Below are 22,151 nucleotides of genomic sequence, written 5' to 3'. Positions count from 1 at the left end.
AGTGTTCTTCCTAACCAGTCCCTCAACAGCTCTCTGACTGAGCTCCACCCTCACTGGGTCTTCAGAGGAGAGGAAGGCTGAGGAGGGATGGAAGGATGAATGGATCAGTCAGTCAATAAAGTGTAGAGCTGCTGTCTGACAAAATCACTATTTTAGTAGTTCATTAAAGTAAATAAGGCTTTATGACTGCTGAATACCAACTATCAATCACTTAGATCATGTATTTTCAGGTAGAGATACATCCTTGGGACGTCCCTAGCCCGTTGAAGTTGACATTTAAAATGGTTAAGGTAGGGGTTAAGGTTAGGGTTTAGGGTAGGGATGTCCCAAGGATCCCAGATAGCATTGACCATCGTGCATTATTCTGTCTCTTTTACATAGCAGGTGTAAAATAAACACAGACAAGACAAGTAGGCACGCAGTGCATTATGGTCATTGTAGTTTAAAAATAGCATCTAATTATGTAGGGTGACCATACGTCCTCTTTTTCCCGGACATGTCCTCTTTTTGGACCTAAAAAAATGCGTCCGGCCGGGATTTCTAAATCGCCTAAAATGTCCGGGATTCGGCTTTTGCTTCCTACAGTCTCCATTCATTGTGTGCGTTTTGGGGGTTTTGCATTGCTTTGACCTTTTTCAAGTGCTCGTACTAAGACCGAAACAATTGTTAACGCTGTGATAGCACCACATTCTGTCGACATAGCTCAGAAAGCACTAGAAGACATACCTTACTGTGGTGTTTCTACTGATGGGAGCAATCACGGTGCTGTGGAAATATTCCCTCTGCTTATTCAGTATTTTGATTGGAAGAATGGTGGCGTGCAAAGTAAATTAGTCGAAGTTAAAAACACTCCAAATGAGACAGCTGATACGATCGCGCAATACATCAAAGAAACACTGGAAAATAATGGGATTTTTTCCAAATATATTGCATTTACAGTAGGGTGACCATACGTCCTCTTTTTCCCGGACATGTCCTCTTTTTGGAAAACTAAAATTTGGTCACCCTAAATTATGCCAATCTGTATGTGGGGTTGTTAGAGAAGAATGTGATTGTCAGCCCTAACAATCCAATCTAGCACCTAACCAGGCTCTGAAAAAGGCTTCATTGATGACGTGATCCATCTATTCCAGGGGACAGCAGAGGAACTTCATCGATTCCACTCCTTCATCAATACAAGCAGTAAACATCTGAAATTCACCCTCACCTTTGATGCGCATGGAACAAGTTACCCGATGGTTGGACAATACTTTTCTCGTTAATCATCTTAAATACTTAAACTGGAAATCAACCAATCCTCCATTGTTAACGCAGTGGAAAGGTCAAATGCTTTATTATCTACACATGTAAAGTGGGTGAGACGGAGAGAAATAAAATGGTTAGGTTATGGTAAAGTTTATAAAAGATCAAATAAAATATTTTTCCCAAAAATTGTTTTAAGTCCCAATGCAAAGTTACACCTCACTGTTCTATTTTTGGAGTTATTACATAAAACCAATAAGAATTCAGAAGAATGCCAAAAGCAGGTGTGATGTAATATGGAAGACCGGTCTATTCCCTGTGATGTAAACAACAACTGACAGAACTTCAAATGTACAACTTCAAATTAAACCAATCGTTTAAACCAACGTTTTGGAAATACATAACGCTATCTAACCAAATATCAAAGAATGTTAGCTATATGCAGTTATCTTAGCCAGCCAGCTAACATTAGCTATTTAGCCAACTAGTTATGGTCAGCGAGCTGGAGCCCAACTACAAGAGACCAGTTAGAACCCGATTAACAAAACCCAACTAAAACATAACTGCAGATCAAAAGAGCAGAGACATACAGAATGATGGCTGGGAAAATCCTCAACATCCAAAATAGATAGATTCCAGAAGTCAGTCAGCTAGTGCGCTAGCAGTAAGCCAAGGTGGAAAAAGTGACAAAACTCCCGTAGTCGACTTCACAGAGAACATGCTGAAAAGTAGTGATGGGGAAACAAAGCTTCCTGAAGCATTGACGCTTTTCAGCCTGTTGTGTCAACAAAAAAAACAAAAAAACGAGCAAGCAGGTTGATATCCCACGGCAAGAGGCACCAGAGCTACTGTGCTAACGGGTTCCCTCTAGATAACACAACCACACAGTTCATGAAAAGCATGAGGTGTGACTAACGTTTGCAAGCTTGAGCTAGATATCAACCTAGTGTGACCTTCCTGGTCCCTCAAGTCAGGGAGTCAACACAGGAAGGAGCAATGGATGGACAGTTCATTTATTTCCAAAGCTGAAATGATGGGACACACACAGTATGGATGAATGATCAGTAGTGATGGGATATAAATAGCACTCCCACAGCAATTCTCCATAAATCTGCCCTATAATATACTAACAAAAAACAATCAAGATGTCTGTCAAAGTTATTATGATCATATAGTGGATTTAACAGTTCCTAATAATTCCTAATTTACTATAATAAAATAAATACATAGTTTCCATGTGTAATCTCATATTCACAACATCAGAATAAACTGTCATCCATTTTAGTATCAAAATATATCAAATTAACCTGAAATATTACTCAACGTCCCCCTCTGGTGGTGAAGAAGTATAATCCACCTAAACTAACAGAACCGGGCTGATAAACTGGCTGGTGTTCATGAGTTTATAAAACACATACTTTATACATGTCATAAATTACCTGCATTGATGAGACACACAGTGTGGATGAATGATCAGTAGTCGACAGGATATAAATAGCACTCCTAAAGAAGATGCAGTGTGGATGAATGATCAGAATATAAATAGCACTCCTATAGAAGATGCAGTGTGGATGAATGATCAGGATATAAATAGCACTCCTAAAGAAGATGCAGTGTGGATGAATGATCAGTAGTCGACAGGATATAAATAGCACTCCTAAAGAAGATGCAGTGAGGATGAATGATCAGGATATAAATAGCACTCCTAAAGAAGATGCAGTGTGGATGAATGATCAGGATATAAATAGCACTCCTAAAGAAGATGCAGTGTGGATGAATGATCAGTAGTCGACAGGATATAAATAGCACTCCTAAAGAAGATGCAGTGTGGATGAATGATCAGGATATAAATAGCACTCCTAAAGAAGATGCAGTGTGGATGAATGATCAGGATATAAATAGCACTCCTATAGAAGATGCAGTGTGGATGAATGATCAGGATATAAATAGCACTCCTAAAGAAGATGCAGTGTGGATGAATGATCAGGATATAAATAGCACTCCTAAAGAAGATGCAGTGAGGATGAATGATCAGGATATAAATAGCACTCCTAAAGAAGATGCAGTGTGGATGAATGATCAGGATATAAATAGCACTCCTAAAGAAGATGTAGTGTGGATGAATGATCAGGATATAAATAGCACTCCTAAAGAAGATGCAGTGTGGATGAATGATCAGTAGTCGACAGGATATAAATAGCACTCCTAAAGAAGATGCAGTGTGGATGAATGATCAGGATATAAATAGCACTCCTAAAGAAGATGCATTTTCCAGTTTGCTACCAACTTGATAGAGGGAACTTTAGCATAAAACCCACATGGAAAACTGAGATTCGGCAAATAACATATAAAGAGAGGCCAAACCAACAACAGAAGTTACTAAAACATAAATTGCTAATTTATGATTTAAAAAGTGGATGGTTTATGATCTAATGTCAACTTCATACATTTCTATCCCAGGACCACTCAATTTTCAAATTCTCCATAAATCTGCTTTGGATTACCCAGAATCCCATACCTTTATCACTGACTGTAATGTAAAGACACAAGCAGCAGTCTAAGGTCCTGCATCTCAGTGCTAGAGGCATCACTACAGACCCTGGTTCAAAACTAGGCTGTATCATAACAGGCCGTGACAGGGAGTCCCATAGGGCAACGCACAGTGGCCCAGCATCGTCTGGGTTAGGGTTTGGCAGGGGTTTGGCAGGGGTAGGTCGGTCATTGTAAATAAGAATTTGTTCTTAGCTGGCTTGCCTGGTTAAATAATGGTTAAATACATTTTTTAAATGTAACTTCATTACACCGTTACACTGGCATACAAACTCGGTAGCATAGAGTTGATAATACATATGACGTTGGGAAATAGTGCATTGTGGGTAGTTTAGAAGATTTCCCGAAATAAGTTAATACATTTGTAATAATGCAAAAACATAGCTGTTTGTACTTATAGGTAACCATATCGTGACTACAACTAGCTTACTAGGTCTTTAACCACACTGTGTTGTTACGCTGGTGAGTAAAAACTCATGCTTCCTACACTTTAACTTTTTGTCTGACAATAAAATAAACATTTTACTCAACTGCGTTACCCACTCCAGTCAGCAGATGGCGGTCTGGGAATTTAAGGTAATGCTGTTGGTGTGACGTATAATCTAGTGGACGGAAAGCTTCTTTCAACAGTAGCAACAGTTAGTCAGACACCACGGTAGCTCGCTAGACAAAATAGCTTTAGTGTATATTAGCCACTGCGTTTTAAACCCACTTCTGTCGTCTAGTTAGTTATCCGATTTAATTTCATATTTACGGTGTTTTTGTTATTGGTCAGCTAGCGGGCTGGTTAAGTTAGCATTAGCCTAGCTAGCTAACATCTCCGACCATGCGGTCACTAAGCTACTCTCCTCCTGCTAAAGAAGAGGTCTGCTGGACGGAGAAAGAAGCTCTCGTCAAAGAGGAGGAGGAAGAGGAGGCTGTTTCAATACAAAAACAAGTAGAGGGTGAGGCTGTTACCGTGAAAGAAGAAGAGAAAGACGTTTCAGTAAAAGAAGAGGAAGACGCCTTCAGAGTGATGGAGGAGGATGTTACAGTAAAAGAAGAGGAGGATGCAGTTTTTGGAGTGAAAGAGGAGGAGGGGGAGATGACTGTCACATCGAAAAAGGAAGAAGAGGAGGAAACTGTATATCTGGGCCCGGTTTCCCAAAGGCATGTTAAGGCATCCAATGGTTCTAACGATGAACGGGCCCTGATTAACACTAGTAAGTACTGTCTTAAATACAGAGGCACAAACTCTGCAGTTGTTTAACTGATGTGTGGTGTTAAAGGGGAAATCTGCAATTGTTACATCCATATTGTGACTTTTTAATGATTTTTTTATAGCCATGTATTCTTGAAGAATATAACACGTCTCATGAGCTTAGTTCAACTGTTGTACCCCATCAGAACCCCAAATAAGCTTTTTTTACTCCAATGTCTAGAAACAATGTAAATCAACACTGTATAGCCTCAACATGGTTAAAACTATAATGTTGATATCATGGATGGTCAGTCCTTGCATCCATAGGTCTGTCTGTAGTTACATTTCTCCAACCCCATCATCATCTTATTACCAAAACAGTGGTGGAATTACAGATTTGTTATTGTTTGAACTGCAGATTGCTGGGTTGTGTGGGTTTTTAAACAGCAACAAAATGGCTGCCCAGAGGCTTGGTTTGGTAAACAGCTGAGGGATGGGGGAAGGAGAAGTGTAACCACTCTCAAATTCATAGAGAAAGCTATTGTAGCAACCGTAACCCAACACCTAGCGACCTCGTCAAGAAGTTCAGACATCTTGGCGTAACAGTTATAAGGTGTTGTCTTGACAGTCGCTGGATCCAGGATTGAGTTCAGCTCAGGACTACTCCCTGAATGGACTACACTATAAATACAAAGACTGGCCATCCATGATGTCATAATGATAGTTTAACCAGGTTTCTAGGCTATATAGTATATTCTAGAATTCATCCATGAGGTCATAATGATAGTTTAACCAGGTTTCTAGGCTATATAGTATATTCTAGAATTCATCCATGATGTCATAATGATAGTTTAACCAGGTTTCTAGGATATATAGTATATTCTAGAATTCATCCATGATGTCATAATGATAGTTTAACCAGGTTTCTAGGCTATATAGTATATTCTAGAATTCATCCATGATGTCATAATGATAGTTTAACCAGGTTTCTAGGCTATATAGTATATTCTAGAATTCATCCATGATGTCATAATGATAGTTTAACCAGGTTTCTAGGCTATATAGTATATTCTAGAATTCATCCATGATGTCATAATGATAGTTTAACCATTACATTTACATTACATTTAAGTCATTTAGCAGACGCTCTTATCCAGAGCGACTTACAAAATGGTGCATTCACCTTATGATATCCAGTGGAACAACCACTTTACAATAGTGCATCTAAATCTTTTAAGGGGGGGGGGGGGTTAGAAGGATTACTTTATCCTATCCTAGGTATTCCTTAAAGAGGTGGGGTTTCAGGTGTCTCCGGAAGGTGGTGATTGACTCCGCTGTCCTGGCGTCGTGAGGGAGCTTGTTCCACCATTGGGGTGCCAGAGAAGCGAACAGTTTTGACTGGGCTGAGCGGGAACTGTGCTTCCTCAGAGGTAGGGGGGCCAGCAGGCCAGTGGTGGATGAACGCAGTGCCCTTGTTTGGGTGTAGGGCCTGATCAGAGCCTGAAGGTATGGAGGTGCCGTTCCCTTCACAGCTCCGTAGGCAATCACCATGGTCTTGTAGCGGATGCGAGCTTCAACTGGAAGCCAGTGGAGAGAGCGGAGGAGCGGGGTGACGTGAGAGAACTTGGGAAGGTTGAACACCAGACGGGCTGCGGCGTTCTGGATGAGTTGTAGGGGTTTAATGGCACAGGCAGGGAGCCCAGCCAACAGCGAGTTGCAGTAATCCAGACGGGAGATGACAAGTGCCTGGATTAGGACCTGCGCCGCTTCCTGTGTGAGGCAGGGTCGTACTCTGCGAATGTTGTAGAGCATGAACCTACAGGATCGGGTCACCGCCTTGATGTTAGTGGAGAACGACAGGGTGTTGTCCAGGATCACGCCAAGGTTCTTAGCACTCTGGGAGGAGGACACAAGGGAGTTGTCAACCGTGATGGCGAGATCATGGAACGGGCAGTCCTTCCCCGGGAGGAAGAGCAGCTCCGTCTTGCCGAGGTTCAGCTTGAGCTGGTGATCCGTCATCCACACTGATATGTCTGACAGACATGCAGAGATGCGATTCGCCGCCTGGTTATCAGAAGGGGGAAAGGAGAAGATTAATTGTGTGTCGTCTGCATAGCAATGATAGGAGAGACCATGTGAGGATATGACAGAGCCAAGTGACTTGGTGTATAGCGAGAATAGGAGAGGGCCTAGAACAGAGCCCTGGGGGACACCAGTGGTGAGAGCGCATGGTGCGGAGACAGATTCTCGCCACGCCACCTGGTAGGAGCGACCTGTCAGGTAGGACGCAATCCAAGCGTGGGCCGCGCCGGAGATGCCCAACTCGGAGAGGGTGGAGAGGAGGATCTGATGGTTCACAGTATCAAAGGCAGCAGATAGGTCTAGAAGGATGAGAGCAGAGGAGAGAGAGTTAGCTTTAGCAGTGCGGAGAGCCTCCGTGACACAGAGAAGAGCAGTCTCAGTTGAATGCCTAGTCTTGAAACCTGACTGATTAGGATCAAGAAGGTCATTCTGAGAGAGATAGCAGGAGAGCTGGCCAAGGACGGCACGTTCAAGAGTTTTGGAGAGAAAAGAAAGAAGGGATACTGGTCTGTAGTTGTTGACATCGGAGGGATCGAGTGTAGGTTTTTTCAGAAGGGGTGCAACTCTCGCTCTCTTGAAGACGGAAGGGACGTAGCCAGCGGTCAAGGATGAGTTGATGAGCGAGGTGAGGAAGGGGAGAAGGTCTCCGGAAATGGTCTGGAGAAGAGAGGAGGGGATAGGGTCAAGTGGGCAGGTTGTTGGGCGGCCGGCCGTCACAAGACGCGAGATTTCATCTGGAGAGAGAGGGGAGAAAGAGGTCAAAGCACAGGGTAGGGCAGTGTGAGCAGGACCAGCGGTGTCGTTTGACTTAGCAAACGAGGATCGGATATCGTCAACCTTCTTTTCAAAATGGTTGACGAAGTCATCCGCAGAGAGGGAGGAGGGGGGGGGAGGGGGAGGAGGATTCAGGAGGGAGGAGAAGGTAGCAAAGAGCTTCCTAGGGTTAGAGGCAGATGCTTGGAATTTAGAGTGGTAGAAAGTGGCTTTAGCAGCAGAGACAGAAGAGGAGAATGTAGAGAGGAGTGAGTGAAAGGATGCCAGGTCCGCAGGGAGGCGAGTTTTCCTCCATTTCCGCTCGGCTGCCCGGAGCCTTGTTCTGTGAGCTCGTAGTGAGTCGTCGAGCCACGGAGCAGGAGGGGAGGACCGAGCCGGCCTGGAGGATAGGGGACAGAGGAAATCAAAGGATGCAGAGAGGGAGGAGAGGAGGGTTGAGGAGGCAGAATCAGGAGATAGGTTGGAGAAGGTTTGAGCAGAGGGAAGAGATGATAGGATGGAAGAGGAGAGAGTAGCGGGAGAGAGAGAGCGAAGGTTGGGACGGCGCAATACCATCCGAGTAGGGGCAGAGTGAGAAGTGTTGGATGAGAGCAAGAGGGAAAAGGATACAAGGTAGTGGTCGGAGATTTGGAGGGGAGTTGCAATGAGATTAGTGGAAGAACAGCATCTAGTAAAGATGAGGTCAAGCGTATTGCCTGCCTTGTGAGTAGGGGGGGAGGTGAGAGGGTGAGGTCAAAAGAGGAGAGGAGTGGAAAGAAGGAGGCAGAGAGGAATGAGTCAAAGGTAGACGTGGGGAGGTTAAAGTCACCCAGAACTGTGAGAGGTGAGCCATCCTCAGGAAAGGAACTTATCAAGGCGTAACCAGGTTTCTAGGCTATATAGTATATTCTAGAATTCATCCATGATGTCATAATGATAGTTTAACCAGGTTTCTAGAATATATAGTATATTCTAGAATTCATCCATTATGTCATAATGATTGTTTAACCAGGTTTCTAGGCTATATAGTATATTCTAGAATTCATCCATGATGTCATAATGATAGTTTAACCAGGTTACTAGGCTATATAGTATATTCTAGAATTCATCCATGATGTCATAATGATTGTTTAACCAGGTTTCTAGGCTATATAGTATATTCTAGAATTCATCCATGATGTCATATTGATAGTTTAACCAGGTTTCTAGGCTATATAGTATATTATAGAATTACCACTGTAGATTTCCTGTGCGGGTCAAATTATTACAGCTGTTGATAAGTCATTGTATAATATTCAGCCAATTTTTTTCATGTCATTACATTAAAGGCGAAACATACCTAGATTCAATAACATTCATGCATTGGTTTGAAACCTTTGTTTTAAACCCTTCTCAAATTTAGAGCCTTGGCGGGTTTGTAAAAAAACGGTTTGTCAAAAAACACTTATTTATTTAAATGTAACCTTTATTTAACTAGGCAAGTCAGTTAAGAACAAATTCTTATTTCCAATGATGGCCTACCCCGGACGACGCTGGGCCAATTGTGCACCACCCTATGGGACTCCCAATCACGGCCGGTTGTGATACAGCCTGTAGTGACGCCTCTAGCACTGAGATGCAGTGTCTTAGACCGCTGTGCCACTCGGGAGCCCCAAAATCATGTTCTAGTGCTGTCCTCACCTAAAATACATCTTGGTCAACCAAGAGTCATCTGTTCTTTCTACCAATCGCTCCATGTGTTTTAATAAAATCAACTATATGTACGTAACTTGTCTGATGCTTTAAATAAGCCCCTTTCAAAAAATGTAGAACTAAGAACAGATATAGCCCTTGGTTCACTCCATACCTGACTGCCCTCGACCAGCACAAAAACATCCTGTGGCGTACTGCACTAGCATTGAATACTGCCCGCGATATGCAACTTTTCAGGGAAGTCAGGAACCAATTCACAGTCAGTTAGGAAAGCAAAGGCTAGCTTTTTCAAACAGACATTTTTATCCTGTCGCTCTAACTCCAAAAAGTTTTGGGACACTGTAAGGTCCATGGAGAATAAGAGCACCTCCTCCCAGCTGCCCACTGCACTGAGGCTAGGAAACACTCACCACCGATAACTCCACAATAATTGAGAATTTCAATTAGCATTTCCCGACGGCTGGCCATGCTTTCCTCCTGGCTACCACAACCCCGGCCAACAGCTCCCCACCCCCCGCAGCTACTTGCCCAAGCCTCCCCATCTTCTCCTTCACCCAAATCCAGATAGCTGATGTTCTGAAAGAGCTGCAAAACCTGGACCCCTACAAATCAGCTGGGCTTGACAACCTGGACCCCTACAAATCAGCTGGGCTAGACAACCTGGACCCCTACAAATCAGCTGGTCTAGACAACCTGGACCCTCTCTTTCTAAAATTATCCGCTGCCATTGTGGCAACCCCTATTACTAGTCTGTTCAACCTCACTTTCGTATCGTCCGAGATTCCTAAAGATTGGAACACTTCCGCGGTCATCCCCCTCTTCAAAGGGGGTGACACTCTAGACCCAAACTGTTACAGACCTATATCCATCATGCCCTGCCTTTCTAAAGTCATCAACATCCAAGTTAACAAACAGATCACTGACCATTTCGAATCTCACCGTACCTTCTCCGCTGTGCAATCCGGTTTCCGAGCTGGACACGGGTGCACCTCAGCCACACTCAAGGTACTAAACGATATCATAACCGCCATCGATAAAAGACAGTACTGTACTGCCCTCTTCTCCGACCTGGCCAAGGCTTTCGACTCTGTCAATCACTGTATTCTTATCGGCAGACTCAACAGCCTTGGTTTCTCAAATGACTGACTCGCCTGGTTCACCAACTACTTCTTAGATAGAATTCAATGTGTCAAATCGGAGGGCCTGTTGTCCGGACCTCTGGCAGTCTCTGTGGGGGTACCACAGGGTTCAATTCTCGGACCGGCTCTTTTCTCTGTATACATCAACGATGTTGCTCTTGCTGCGGGTGATTCCTTGATCCACCTCTACTCAGATGACACCATTCTGTATACATCTGGCCCTTCTTTGGACACTGTGTTAACCTCTCTAGGGTAGGGGGCAGTATTTTCATGGCCAGATAAAAAACGTACCCGATTTAAACTGGTTACTACTCTTTTCCAGAAACGAGAATATGCATATAATTGGTAGATTTGGATAGAAAACACTCTAAAGTTTATAAAACTGTTTGAATGGTGTCTGTGAGTATAACAGAACTCATATGGCAGGCCAAAACATGAGAAGATTTCATACAGGAAGTGCCCTCTCTGACCATTTCTTGTGTTTCTGTGGCATCTCTGTCGAAAATACAGGATCTCTGCTGTAATGTGACAATTTCTAAGGCTCCCATAGGCTCTCTGAAGGTGCCAGAAAGTGGAATGAGATCTCTGCTGTCTCTGGGCTAGGTACAGGAGCGCTGTTTGTGAGGGGTCAGGCTGGTGGCTCAGAGAAGGGAGATGCGCGGCCCCGAGATGTGGCCATGTTTTTCTTTCAGCCTTTGACCGAAAACAACGACGCCCGGTTGGAATATTATCGCTATTTTACGAGAAAAATAGCATAAAAATTGATTTTAAACAGCGTTTGACATGCTTCGAAGTACAGTAATGGAATATTTTGAATTTTTTTTGTCACGACATACATCATATGAATCACATAAAGTCATATGTTTGAGAAATTGAAGTATTAGCATTTTTAAGGTTTTTCGTATTTCGCGCCACTCGATTCCACTGGCTGTTGACTAGGTGGGACGATTCGTCCCACATACCCGAGAGAGGTTAACCTGTCTAGGCGAGGTCAACAGCCAGTGGAATCGCGTGGCGATACTTACATTTCTCAAACATATGACTATTTTACACCATTTTAAAGACAAGGCTCGTTAATCTAACCACATTGTCCGATTTCAAAAAGGCTTTACAGCGAAAGCAAAACATTAGATTGTCAGGAGAGTACCGAGCCAGAAATAAATCAGACACCCATTTTTCAAGCTAGCATATAATGTCACAAAAACCAAAACCACAGCTAAATGCAGCACTAACCTTTGATGATCTTCATCAGATGACACTCCTAGGACATTATGTTATACAATACATGCATGTTTTGTTCAATCAAGTTCATATTTATATCAAAAACCAGCTTTTTACATTAGCATGTGACTTTCAGAACTAGCATACCCACCGAAAACTACCGGTGAATTTACTAAATTACTCACGATAAACGTTCACAAAAAACATAACAATTATTTAAAGATTTATAGATACAGAACTCCTTTATGCAATCGCGGTGTCCGCTTTTCGGTGAAAGCACATTTTGCAATATTCTGAGTAGATAGCCCGGCCATCACAGGCTAGCTATTTTGACACCTACCAATTTTGGCACTCACCAAACTGAGATTTACTATAAGAAAAATTGGATTACCTTTGCTGTTCTTCGTCAGAATGCACTCCCAGGACTTGTACTTTACACCCAATGTTGTTTTGGTTCCAAATAATCCATAGTTATATCCAAATAGCGGCGTTTTGTTCTTGAGATCAAGACACTATCCGAAGGGTGATGCGCTGGCGCGTATCGTGACAAAAGATTTCAAAATATTCCATTACCGCACTTCGAAGCATGTCAAACACTGTTTAAAATCAATTTTTATGCGATTTTTCTCGTAAAATAGCGATAATATTCCGACCGGGAGACATTGTTTTCGTTCAAAGACTGACAGAAGAAATGGTGTCTTCATGTGCACGCGAACACCCGTGTCATTGTTCTCAGATCGACCACTATCCAAATGCGCTACTGTTTTTAGCCCAGGGACTACAGAGTCATCATTCAACATTCTGGCGCCTTCTGAGAGCCTATGGGAGCCTTAGAAAATGTCACGTTACAGCAGAGATCCTCTGTTTTCGATAAAGAGGCTATAGAAGGCCAAGAAATGGTCAGAGGGCACTTCCTGTATCGAATCTTCTCAGGTTTTGGCCTGCCATATGAGTTCTGTTATACTCTCAGACACCATTCAAACAGTTTTAGAAACTTTAGGGTGTTTTCTATCCAAAGCTAACAATTATATGCATATTCTAGTTTCTGGGCAGGAGTAATAACCAGATTAAATCGGGTAACATTTTTATCCGGCCGTGAAAATACTGCCCCCTATCCATAACAGATTAACAAACCTCCAAATGAGCTTCAATGCCATTCAATGCAATACCAAACTCCTTCTGTGGCCACCAACTGCTCTTAATTGCTAGTAAAATTAAATGCATGCTCTTCAACCAATCTTCTCTGCACCTGCCGCCTGACTAGCATCACTACTCTGGACGATTCTGACTTAGGTATTTGTTGTTGTCCACATATTCTAAGTGTCTGGTAAACTCTCCTTCCAGACTCATATTAAGCATCTCCAATCCAAAATTAAATCTAGAATTGGCTTCCTATTTCGCAAACAAAGCCTCCTTCACTCACACTGCCAAACATACCCTCGTAAAACTGACTATCTTATAAATCCTTGACTTCGGCGATGTCATTTTCAAAATAGCCTCCAACACTCTACTCAGCAAACTGGATGCAGTCTATCACAGTGCCATCCGTTTTGTCACCAATCCCCATATAGCACCCACCACTGCGAACTGTATGCTCTCGTCGGCTGGCCCTCGCTACATATTCGTCGCCAAACCCACTGGCTCCAGGTCATCTACAAGTCTTTGCTAGGCCGCCTTAACTCAGCTCACTGGTCACCATAGCAACACCCACCCATAGCACGCGCTCCAGGAGGTATATCTCACTGGTCATCCCCAAAGCCAACACCTACTTTGGCCGCATTTCCTTCCAGTTCTCTGCTGCCAATGACTGGAACGAATTGCAAAAATCGCTGAAGTTGGAGACATATATCTCCCTCACTAACTTTAAGCATCAGCTATCTGAGCAGCTTACCGATCGCTGCAGCTGTACACAGCCCATCTGTAAATAGCCCATCCAACTGCCTACCTCATCCCCATGTTTTTATTTACTTTTTTGCTCTTTTGCACACCAGTATTTCTACTTGCACATCATCATCTGCACATCTATCTCTCCAGTGTTAATTTGCTAAATTGTAATTATTTCGCTACTATGGCCTATTTATTGCCTTACCTCCGTACTCCATTTGCACACATTCTATGTAGATTTTTCTATTGTGTTATTGACTGTACGTTTGTTTTCCCCACGTGTAACTCTGTTGTTTTTTTGTCGCACTGCTTTGCTTTATCTTGGCCAGGTCACAGTTGTAAATGAGAACTTGTTCTCAACTGGCCTACCTGGTTAAATAAATAAATAAAATCTTAACTTTATTGACAACACCCAAATGGATACTGTCATTAACGCAGTTCTTCAATAATTACACATAATTCTTAATGCTTTAGCAAGCATTATATTAAACAGGACATTCAAATATCCTTACAATTATAATCCAAAGTAGTGTGAAATGAACTCATCATCAACCTGGAAATGGAGGTTACTCCCCTGAATTTCCCCCATTCACATTCAGAATACATTGTGAAAAACTAAAATCTTTGCTCACCATTTTTGCTCCAGGCGGATATAGTACATCCATAACTATCGGTTTCCTCATTAGCAGGGAGGAGTTTCTGCAATCAAATTGCCCTCGTGCCGCAATTTTAGCAAACACAGAAAGGGGCCTATATTGGAGACCAAAAGTCGTCTGGCACACTGCTTAGAGTTTCAACAACATGAATAACTTATTTCTAGCCTACAATCATCGATGTTACTACTAATGTGAAAATAAGACAAAATATGAATGTTCTTGCTCATTTTAAGACAATTGTTAAATCATGTTAACATTCATTACAGATATCAATTGTTGTATAACATCATGGCTACACTGTTGGCATCACCTTTTACAGTGGATTTCTGCTGTTGTGGGCCTTTAAATCATCTGTCTGACTTTGTTGTTCACACAGGAGAGATACCTCACTATCTTGGATCCTCTGGGGAGTCTCAACAACCTCATGATGCTGACGAGGCAGAGAAGAGTCTCTCCAGATCAGAACACCTCAAGAAACACCTGCAGAGATCCACAGGGAAGAGAACTCACTGCTGCTCTGACTGTGGGAAGAGATTCACCTCATCAGGCATTAAAATTCATCAGATAATTCACACAGGGGAGAAACCTTATAGCTGTACTCAATGTGGGAAGAGTTTTGTTCAATCTGGCCAGCTGACATTACACCAAAGAACACACACAGGAGAGAAATCTTATATCTGTGATCAGTGTGGGAAGCGTTTTGGTCGATCTGGAGGTTTGACAGTGCACCAGAGAACACACACAGGAGAGAAACCTTATAGCTGTGATCAATGTGGGAAGAGTTTTAGTAGGTCTGGCTCTCTGACAGTGCACCAGAGAATACACACAGGAGAGAAACCTTTTAGCTGTAATCAATGTGGGAAGAGTTTTGGTCGATCTGGAGAGCTGACAGTACACAAGAGAACACAGACAGGAGAGAAATCTTATAGCTGTGACCAGAGATAATCTGATAAAAGACCTCTGATCAAATATCAGAAAATACATGAAGGAGTTGTTAAATGATATCAATATATTTTAATGATGTCACAATGTAGAACCCTAAACGTTTGTCCCCTGTTCTATTGATTTCAACATGATATGGATATTAGCCTCAGGGGGAAAATCCAGGCTCCGAATTGGAGGATTACTATTTATGTGATTTAACAAAAAGTGACTAACAAAAAAAGAGCTGTGTTACATTTACAGCATTGGTGACCCACTTGAATCAAAATGTAGCTAGCTGTTTTCTACAAATTGTCCTCTAACCAGGGATGTACACATTATTCCCAGATTCCGTGTGGTTTTGGAGCTGTTAGTTTTAACAGGACGTGCAACTTCATCTCCCTCCTCTCGCGCAATTGATTTCAACATGATATCGATGAGTTATGACATCGATGAGTTATGACAAGTAAGTGTTCCTTTGTTTAGCGACCCCTAAATTTAAATGTATCATTCCAAAATGTAGCTGACTGTCTTCTGCAGGTTGTCCTCTAACCAGTGAGGTAAAAGATATCTCCCATTTCCATGTGTTTTTTTAGTTGTGTTAGTTTCAACATCACGTACAACCTGATTTCCCCCCTAATGGATATCAGTGATTTATTGCTACTTGTCAAAACAACAGCGTTTCTGGTGCTTGTGCAGTTTATAAGGTGCTTGTTTAAAAAAATTACAAGTAATATGATTATTGTGGCAGATGTTTGTGTATATAGCACATGTTATGTTTAGGTTTTCAATTCATCCCAAACTGTTTCTGCATATTGGTTATTGATTTGGACACGTTAAAACTGTGTTTTGACATTGGGGCTATTTCATATTTACATTTCATGTAACATTTAGTAATCATAATTATTTGTGCAACCAACTGACAATTTTTTGGTACAATTATATTGACATTGTTGCCCTGCTTTTAGAATATCAGGGTTCATTCTCAGATGTGCCAACCCAAATGTACTGGAGCATGACATTGGGGACTGGGCCCCGATCCAACAACATGCCTATCTAGTGAACCCTGAGAAGAGAGAGAAGCTCTGCAGTGAGGTGGAAAGTTACTACGGATATTGCAGGAGTTTCCTCTTGAAATCAGACATGTCCGTGGTGAGGACAACTTGGTTGCTGATTGTCTCAAGGGTGGGCAGTCAAAAAGATTTGTGTTTTGCGTTTAGCCAGTGTGTTACCATGGATCACATATTATTTTGACACGTTTTTCCGTGTTGGAGATGAGTTTTATCTCTTATTCTTTTCTGTATGTTTTTGAAACTGCACTGTTGGTTAGGGGCTCGTAAGTCAGCATTTCACTGTTAGGTCTGTTGTATTCGGCGCAGTACAATTTGATTTGAGTTTTGTGATGATTTTTGTTTGGGCTCGTTCCAAGGGGACGAGAGTTCTAGAAGCTAGTGAGTTTTAGGAAGACGAGAGTTCTAGGAAGACGAGAGTTCTAGAAGCTAGTGAGTTTTAGGAAGACGAGTGTTCTAGAAGCTAGTGAGTTTTAGGAAGACGAGTGTTCTAGAAGCTAGTGAGTTTTAGGAAGACGAGAGTTCTAGAAGCTAGTGAGTTTTAGGATTCTATAGACAGAAAAAGGAGAAAAAAATAGTACTATTGTATATTATTATTTAGAAATACGTGTTTTTTTCTTGTTTTTAATTGTTGAAAGCCAGTAGACACCATGTTTATATTGGTGAAGGTGAAGCATTGTAGTTGATTATGTGAAATGGAAGTTGTTTTCTTTTGGTGGTGAGCAAACTTTTCTCAGATACTGTTGCCCTCTTACATTCTGCATAGAAATTATCCCCAGCATCCTATCTGAATGTTTGGCTGTTCCTTTTCAGTTGAAAGATGGTGCAACAACAATAGAAACCAGAAAACGTATGTTTGTTTCCTTGTATTTTCTTCTACCAGATCTATTGTGTTATATTCTCCTACATTCAATTCACATTTCCACAAACTTCAGAGTGTTTCCTCTCAAATGAAACCAAGAAAATGCATATCCTTGCTACTGGGACTGAGCTACAGACAGTTAGATTTGGGTATGTCTTTAGGCGGAAATTAAGAGAAGTGGGGGGGTAGCCCTAACGGGTTTAAGACTCATTTCCACAGTCACACAATGCTATTCCCAAACATACCTAATCAATTAGTTGTTTTTCAACAATATTTTAACCTGCAGGAATATTTCCACATTTCTATCTAATGGTTAGTTCCTAGGATAATGCAACTCATACATTTACATCTTTCAATACTTCTAAAATGGTGTCCAGGTTTAAAAAAATTACAGGTGCACCATACTATACCATAAATGGTCTTAACTAGTAAACACAGATTCTAGTTTTCATCCAGTTCATAGATAGCTGACAGCCTCAGAGCCTACTGACTGGGCCCTGTTTACACCTCCACACAGGAATACACACTCTTTTCTAAAAACTCCACTTTGCCTGTTTCGCTCACCTCTTTCTTAAAACTACATTTGAGATGTGGTATCCACTCGGCTGGCTGCCTCTCAGAACAAAGGTGGGTCCATTTGCCCCGTTCCCGCAGTGTGGTCTCCCTGAGATCCCTCGTGCATCATTTACCCAGGTCACCAGGAGCGGTCACCAAGTCAAGATTCACATCCCCAAATGTGGTTGTTATTTTCTTTAATATCAATTGAGGAGAGACAAACTTATCACAAGTCAGAGTTATTCTTAAACTAAATCTTTATTCACTTATAAGGGAGCAGGTCAATATAACGTACACATATAAAGTGAATCAATTGAGTGCCCTACAATAATGATGGCTGGTGGACCCAGGGGACAAAAGTACAAAGGTCTTTTATAGCCCTTTCAACCTACATGACCAACAACAGATGTATAGAACGGGTCACAAGGTTAAGATTTGTATGAAAGATACTTATAATTCTCAGCAGACAGTATCTGCTGTAAAAACAGTACTCTTTGTGTAGAGACCAGGGTCTGGCCCTGAGGTCATCTCTCCCTGGTACCATATAGAACAGAAACATTAACTCATGCTCTGGAATGCAGTCTCTAGGTTTTATCACCCAAAAGACATTGTAAATCTCCTGTCAGTGTTTTCTCCCAGAGGCCCATCCTCAGTAGAACACAGACACAATAGTTATAAGAACCCTCTATTCTGTTGCATAAAACAACCATTTGATGCAATAAAAGTATTATAACATAATCATGTAGTTTTGCTCACAGTGTCCACTGGAAGTTGACTAGTAACAAGAACTGGGACCTAAAAGACACCCACCATGAGACCCACTAAATCTGCCCAAGAAGAGACAAACAAAAGAAAAACCCACAAGGTGGAGCAACTAAAGGTGTTGACTGGAGCACTCAATTTATTAGGATTGTTAATAAAACGTATTATAGACGTCCATGTGTATAAGCTGCAAGTACATTGAAATTAAATAGTTTTCTTTTCAACTAAAAACAAACTTATATTGTACGTCGGGCATAGTCTTAGTTTCAATTACATTTTGCTAGGTGGGATATCCCCAATGTCACAGTTTTAACGTGTCCAAATCAATAGTCCAAATGCAGAAACAGTTTGTGATAAATTGAAAACGATATCGATGAGTGATGACAAATAAGTGTTGTGTTCCTTTGTTTTTTAGTTATGTTAGTTTCAACATCACGTACAACCTGATTTCCCCCCTAATCGTTATCATTGATTTATTGCTACTTGTCAAAACAACAGCGTTTTTGGCACAACTAAAAAAAACACATGGAAATGGGAGATATATTTTTCCTCACTGATTAGAGGACAACCTGCAGAAGACAGTCAGCTACATTTTGGAGTGATGCATTTAAATGTAGGGGTCACTAAACAAAGGAACACAACACTTATTTGTCATAACTCATCGATATCATGCTAAAATCATCAACCTGGTAAAATGAACAGCTCAAAAAGCACACGGAATCTGGGAATAATGTGTACATCCCAGGTTAGAGGACAATTTGTAGAAAACAGCTAGCTACATTTTGAAGTGATGCATTTTGATTCAAGTGGGTCACCAACATGGTAAGTACTCTTTCAATTCAGAGCCTGGATTTTTCCCAAGGCTAATATCCATATCACGCTGAAATCAATTGAATGGGGCAAACGTTTAGGGTTCTAAATTGTGAAATTCCAAAAAATACTCCTACTACAATGTTAAAAACATTGACATTTTTTCATTGATATCATGAAACAATTCCTTCATGTATTTTCTGATGTTTGATCAGAGATCTTTTATCAGAGTATCTCTTCCAACATAGATCACAGCTATAAAGTTTCTCTCCTGTGTGTGTTCTCTGGTGTCGAGTCAGAGAGCCAGATGTAGTAAAACTCTTCCCACATTGATTACAGCAAGGTTTCTCTCCTGTGTGTGTTCTCTGGTGTATTGATAGATAGCCAGATGTAGAAAAACTCTTCCCACATTGATTACAGCAAGGTTTCTCTCCTGTGTGTGTTCTCTGGTGTATTGATAGATAGCCAGATGTAGAAAAACTCTTCCCACATTGATTACAGCAAGGTTTCTCTCCTGTGTGTGTTCTCTGGTGTATTGATAGATAGCTAGATGTAGTAAAACTCTTCCCACATTGATTACAGCAAGGATTCTCTCCTGTGTGTGTTCTCTGGTGTTCAGTCAGAGAGCCAGATGTAGTAAAACTCTTACCACATTGACCACAGATAAAAGGTTTCTCTCCAGTGTGTGTTCTCTGGTGTGATATCAGGTTGCTTGACTGAGTAAAACTCTTCCCACATTGACCACAGCTATAAGGTTTCTCTCCTGTGTGTGTTCTCTGGTGTGATATCAGGTTGCTTGACTGAGTAAAACTCTTCCCACATTGACCACAGCTATAAGATTTCTCTCCTGTGTGTGTTCTTTGGTGTACAATAAGATTGCTAGATGAATTATAACTCTTCCCACATTGATCACAGCTATAAGATTTCTCTCCTGTGTGTGTTCTTTGGTGTACAATAAGATGGCTAGATTTACCAAAACTCTTCCCACATTGATCACAGCCGTAAGGTTTCTCTCCTGTGTGTGTTCTCTGATGAATTTGAATGCCTGTTGATGAGGTGAATCTCTTCCCACAGTCAGAGTAGCGGTGAGTTCTCTTCCCTGTGGGTCTCTGCAGGTGTTTCTTGAGGTGTTCTGATCTGGAGAGACTCTTCTCTGCCTCTTCAGCATCAAGAGGTTGTTGAGGCTCCCCAGAGGATCCACGATAGTCACGTCTCTCTCCTGTGTGAACAACAAAGTCAGACAGATGATTAAAGGCCCACAACAGCAGAAATCCACTGTAAAAGGTGATGCCAACAGCGTTGCCATGATGTTGTACAACAATTGACGTCTGTAATGAATGTTAAAATTACTTGACAATTGTCTTAAAATGAGCAAGAACAGTCATATTTGTCTTGTTTTCACATTAGTAGTAACATCGATGATTGTAGGCTAGAGATAAGTTATTCATGTTGTTGAAACTCTTAAGCAGTGTGCCAGATGACTAATTGGTCTCCAATGTAGGGCCCTTTCTGTGTTTCCTAAAATTGTGGCATGAGGGCGATGCACATGCAATTTGATTGTAGAAACTCCTCCCTGCTAATGAGGAAACCGATAGTTATGGATGTACTATATCTGATTAGAGCAAAGATTTTAGTTTTTCACAATGTATTCTGAATGTGAATGGGGGAGACTCAGGGGAGTAACCTCCATTTCCAGGTTGCTAATGAGTTCATTTCACACTACTTTGGATTAGAATTGTAAGGCTCGCTTGAATGTCCTGCTTAATATAATGTTTGCTACAGTATTAAGAACAGCGTTATCCATTTGGGTGTTGTTAACCTGTTGGGGATAGGGGGCAGTATTTGCACGGCCGGATAAAAAACGTACCCAATTTAATCTGATTATTACTCCTGCCCAGAAACTAGAACATGCATATAATTATTAGCTTTGGATAGAAAACACTCCAAAGTTTCTAAAACTGTTTGAATGGTGTCTGTGAGTATAACAGAACTCATTTGGCAGGCCAAAACCTGAGAAGATTTCAAACAGGAAGCGCTCTCTCTGACCATTTCATGGCCTTCTTTGATCATCTCTAACCAAAACAGGGGATCTCTGGCATGACGTGACATTTTCTAACGCTCCCATAGGCTCTCAGAAGGCGCCAGAAATTTGAATCTTGGCTTTGGAGCCCCAGGCTGAAACACATTAGCGCCTTCAGTAAGTGGTCGATCTGAGAACAATGAGAATGGAGGGGCGTGCACGGGCCAACTCCATTTTTACTTTCTCTCTCTTTGAGCGTATACAGGGTTTCCCGGTCAGAATATTATCGCTTTTTTACGAGAAAAATCGCATAAAAATTGATTTTAAACAGCGGTTGACATGCTTCGAAGTACGGTAATGGAATATTTAGAATTTTTTTGTCACGAAACGCGTCGGGCGCGTGACCCTTATTTACCTTTCAGATAGTGTCTTGAACGCACGAACAAAACGCCGCTATTTGGATATAACTATGGATTATTTTGAACCAAACCAACATTTGTTATTGAAGAAGAAGTCCTGGGAGTGCATTCTGACGAAGAACAGCAAAGGTAATAACATTTTTCTTATAGTAAATCTGACTTTGGTGAGTGCTAAACTTGCTGGGTGTCAAAATAGCTAGCCTGTGATGGCCGGGCTATGTACTCAGAATATTGCAAAATGTGCTTTCACCGAAAAGCTATTTTAAAATCGGACATAGCGAGTGCATAGAGGAGTTCTGTATCTATAATTATTAAAATAATTATGTTTTTTGT

The 22,151-nt window shown here is 41.6% G+C and overlaps 1 protein-coding gene across 1 annotated transcript; it reads right to left on the bottom strand.

Moving 5' to 3' along the window:
• Positions 1-18,682: 18,682 nt before the first annotated feature.
• Positions 18,683-21,633, bottom strand: LOC145876233 (uncharacterized). The gene is made up of 2 exons (XM_082972021.1): positions 21,621-21,633; positions 18,683-20,598 (listed from the first exon to the last, which is right to left on the bottom strand). Exons 1-2 carry the CDS (start codon positions 21,631-21,633, stop codon positions 19,553-19,555), a joined length of 1,059 nt encoding a protein of 352 aa, XP_082828147.1. The 3' UTR covers positions 18,683-19,552.
• Between the last annotated feature and the right edge of the window lie 518 nt (positions 21,634-22,151).

Source organism: Salmo salar, unplaced genomic scaffold (assembly GCF_965601325.2).
Source record: "Salmo salar unplaced genomic scaffold, fSalSal1 ptg000519l, whole genome shotgun sequence".
Taxonomy (NCBI): Eukaryota; Metazoa; Chordata; class Actinopteri; order Salmoniformes; family Salmonidae; genus Salmo; species Salmo salar.
This window is presented reverse-complemented; position numbering and strand designations above follow the sequence as displayed.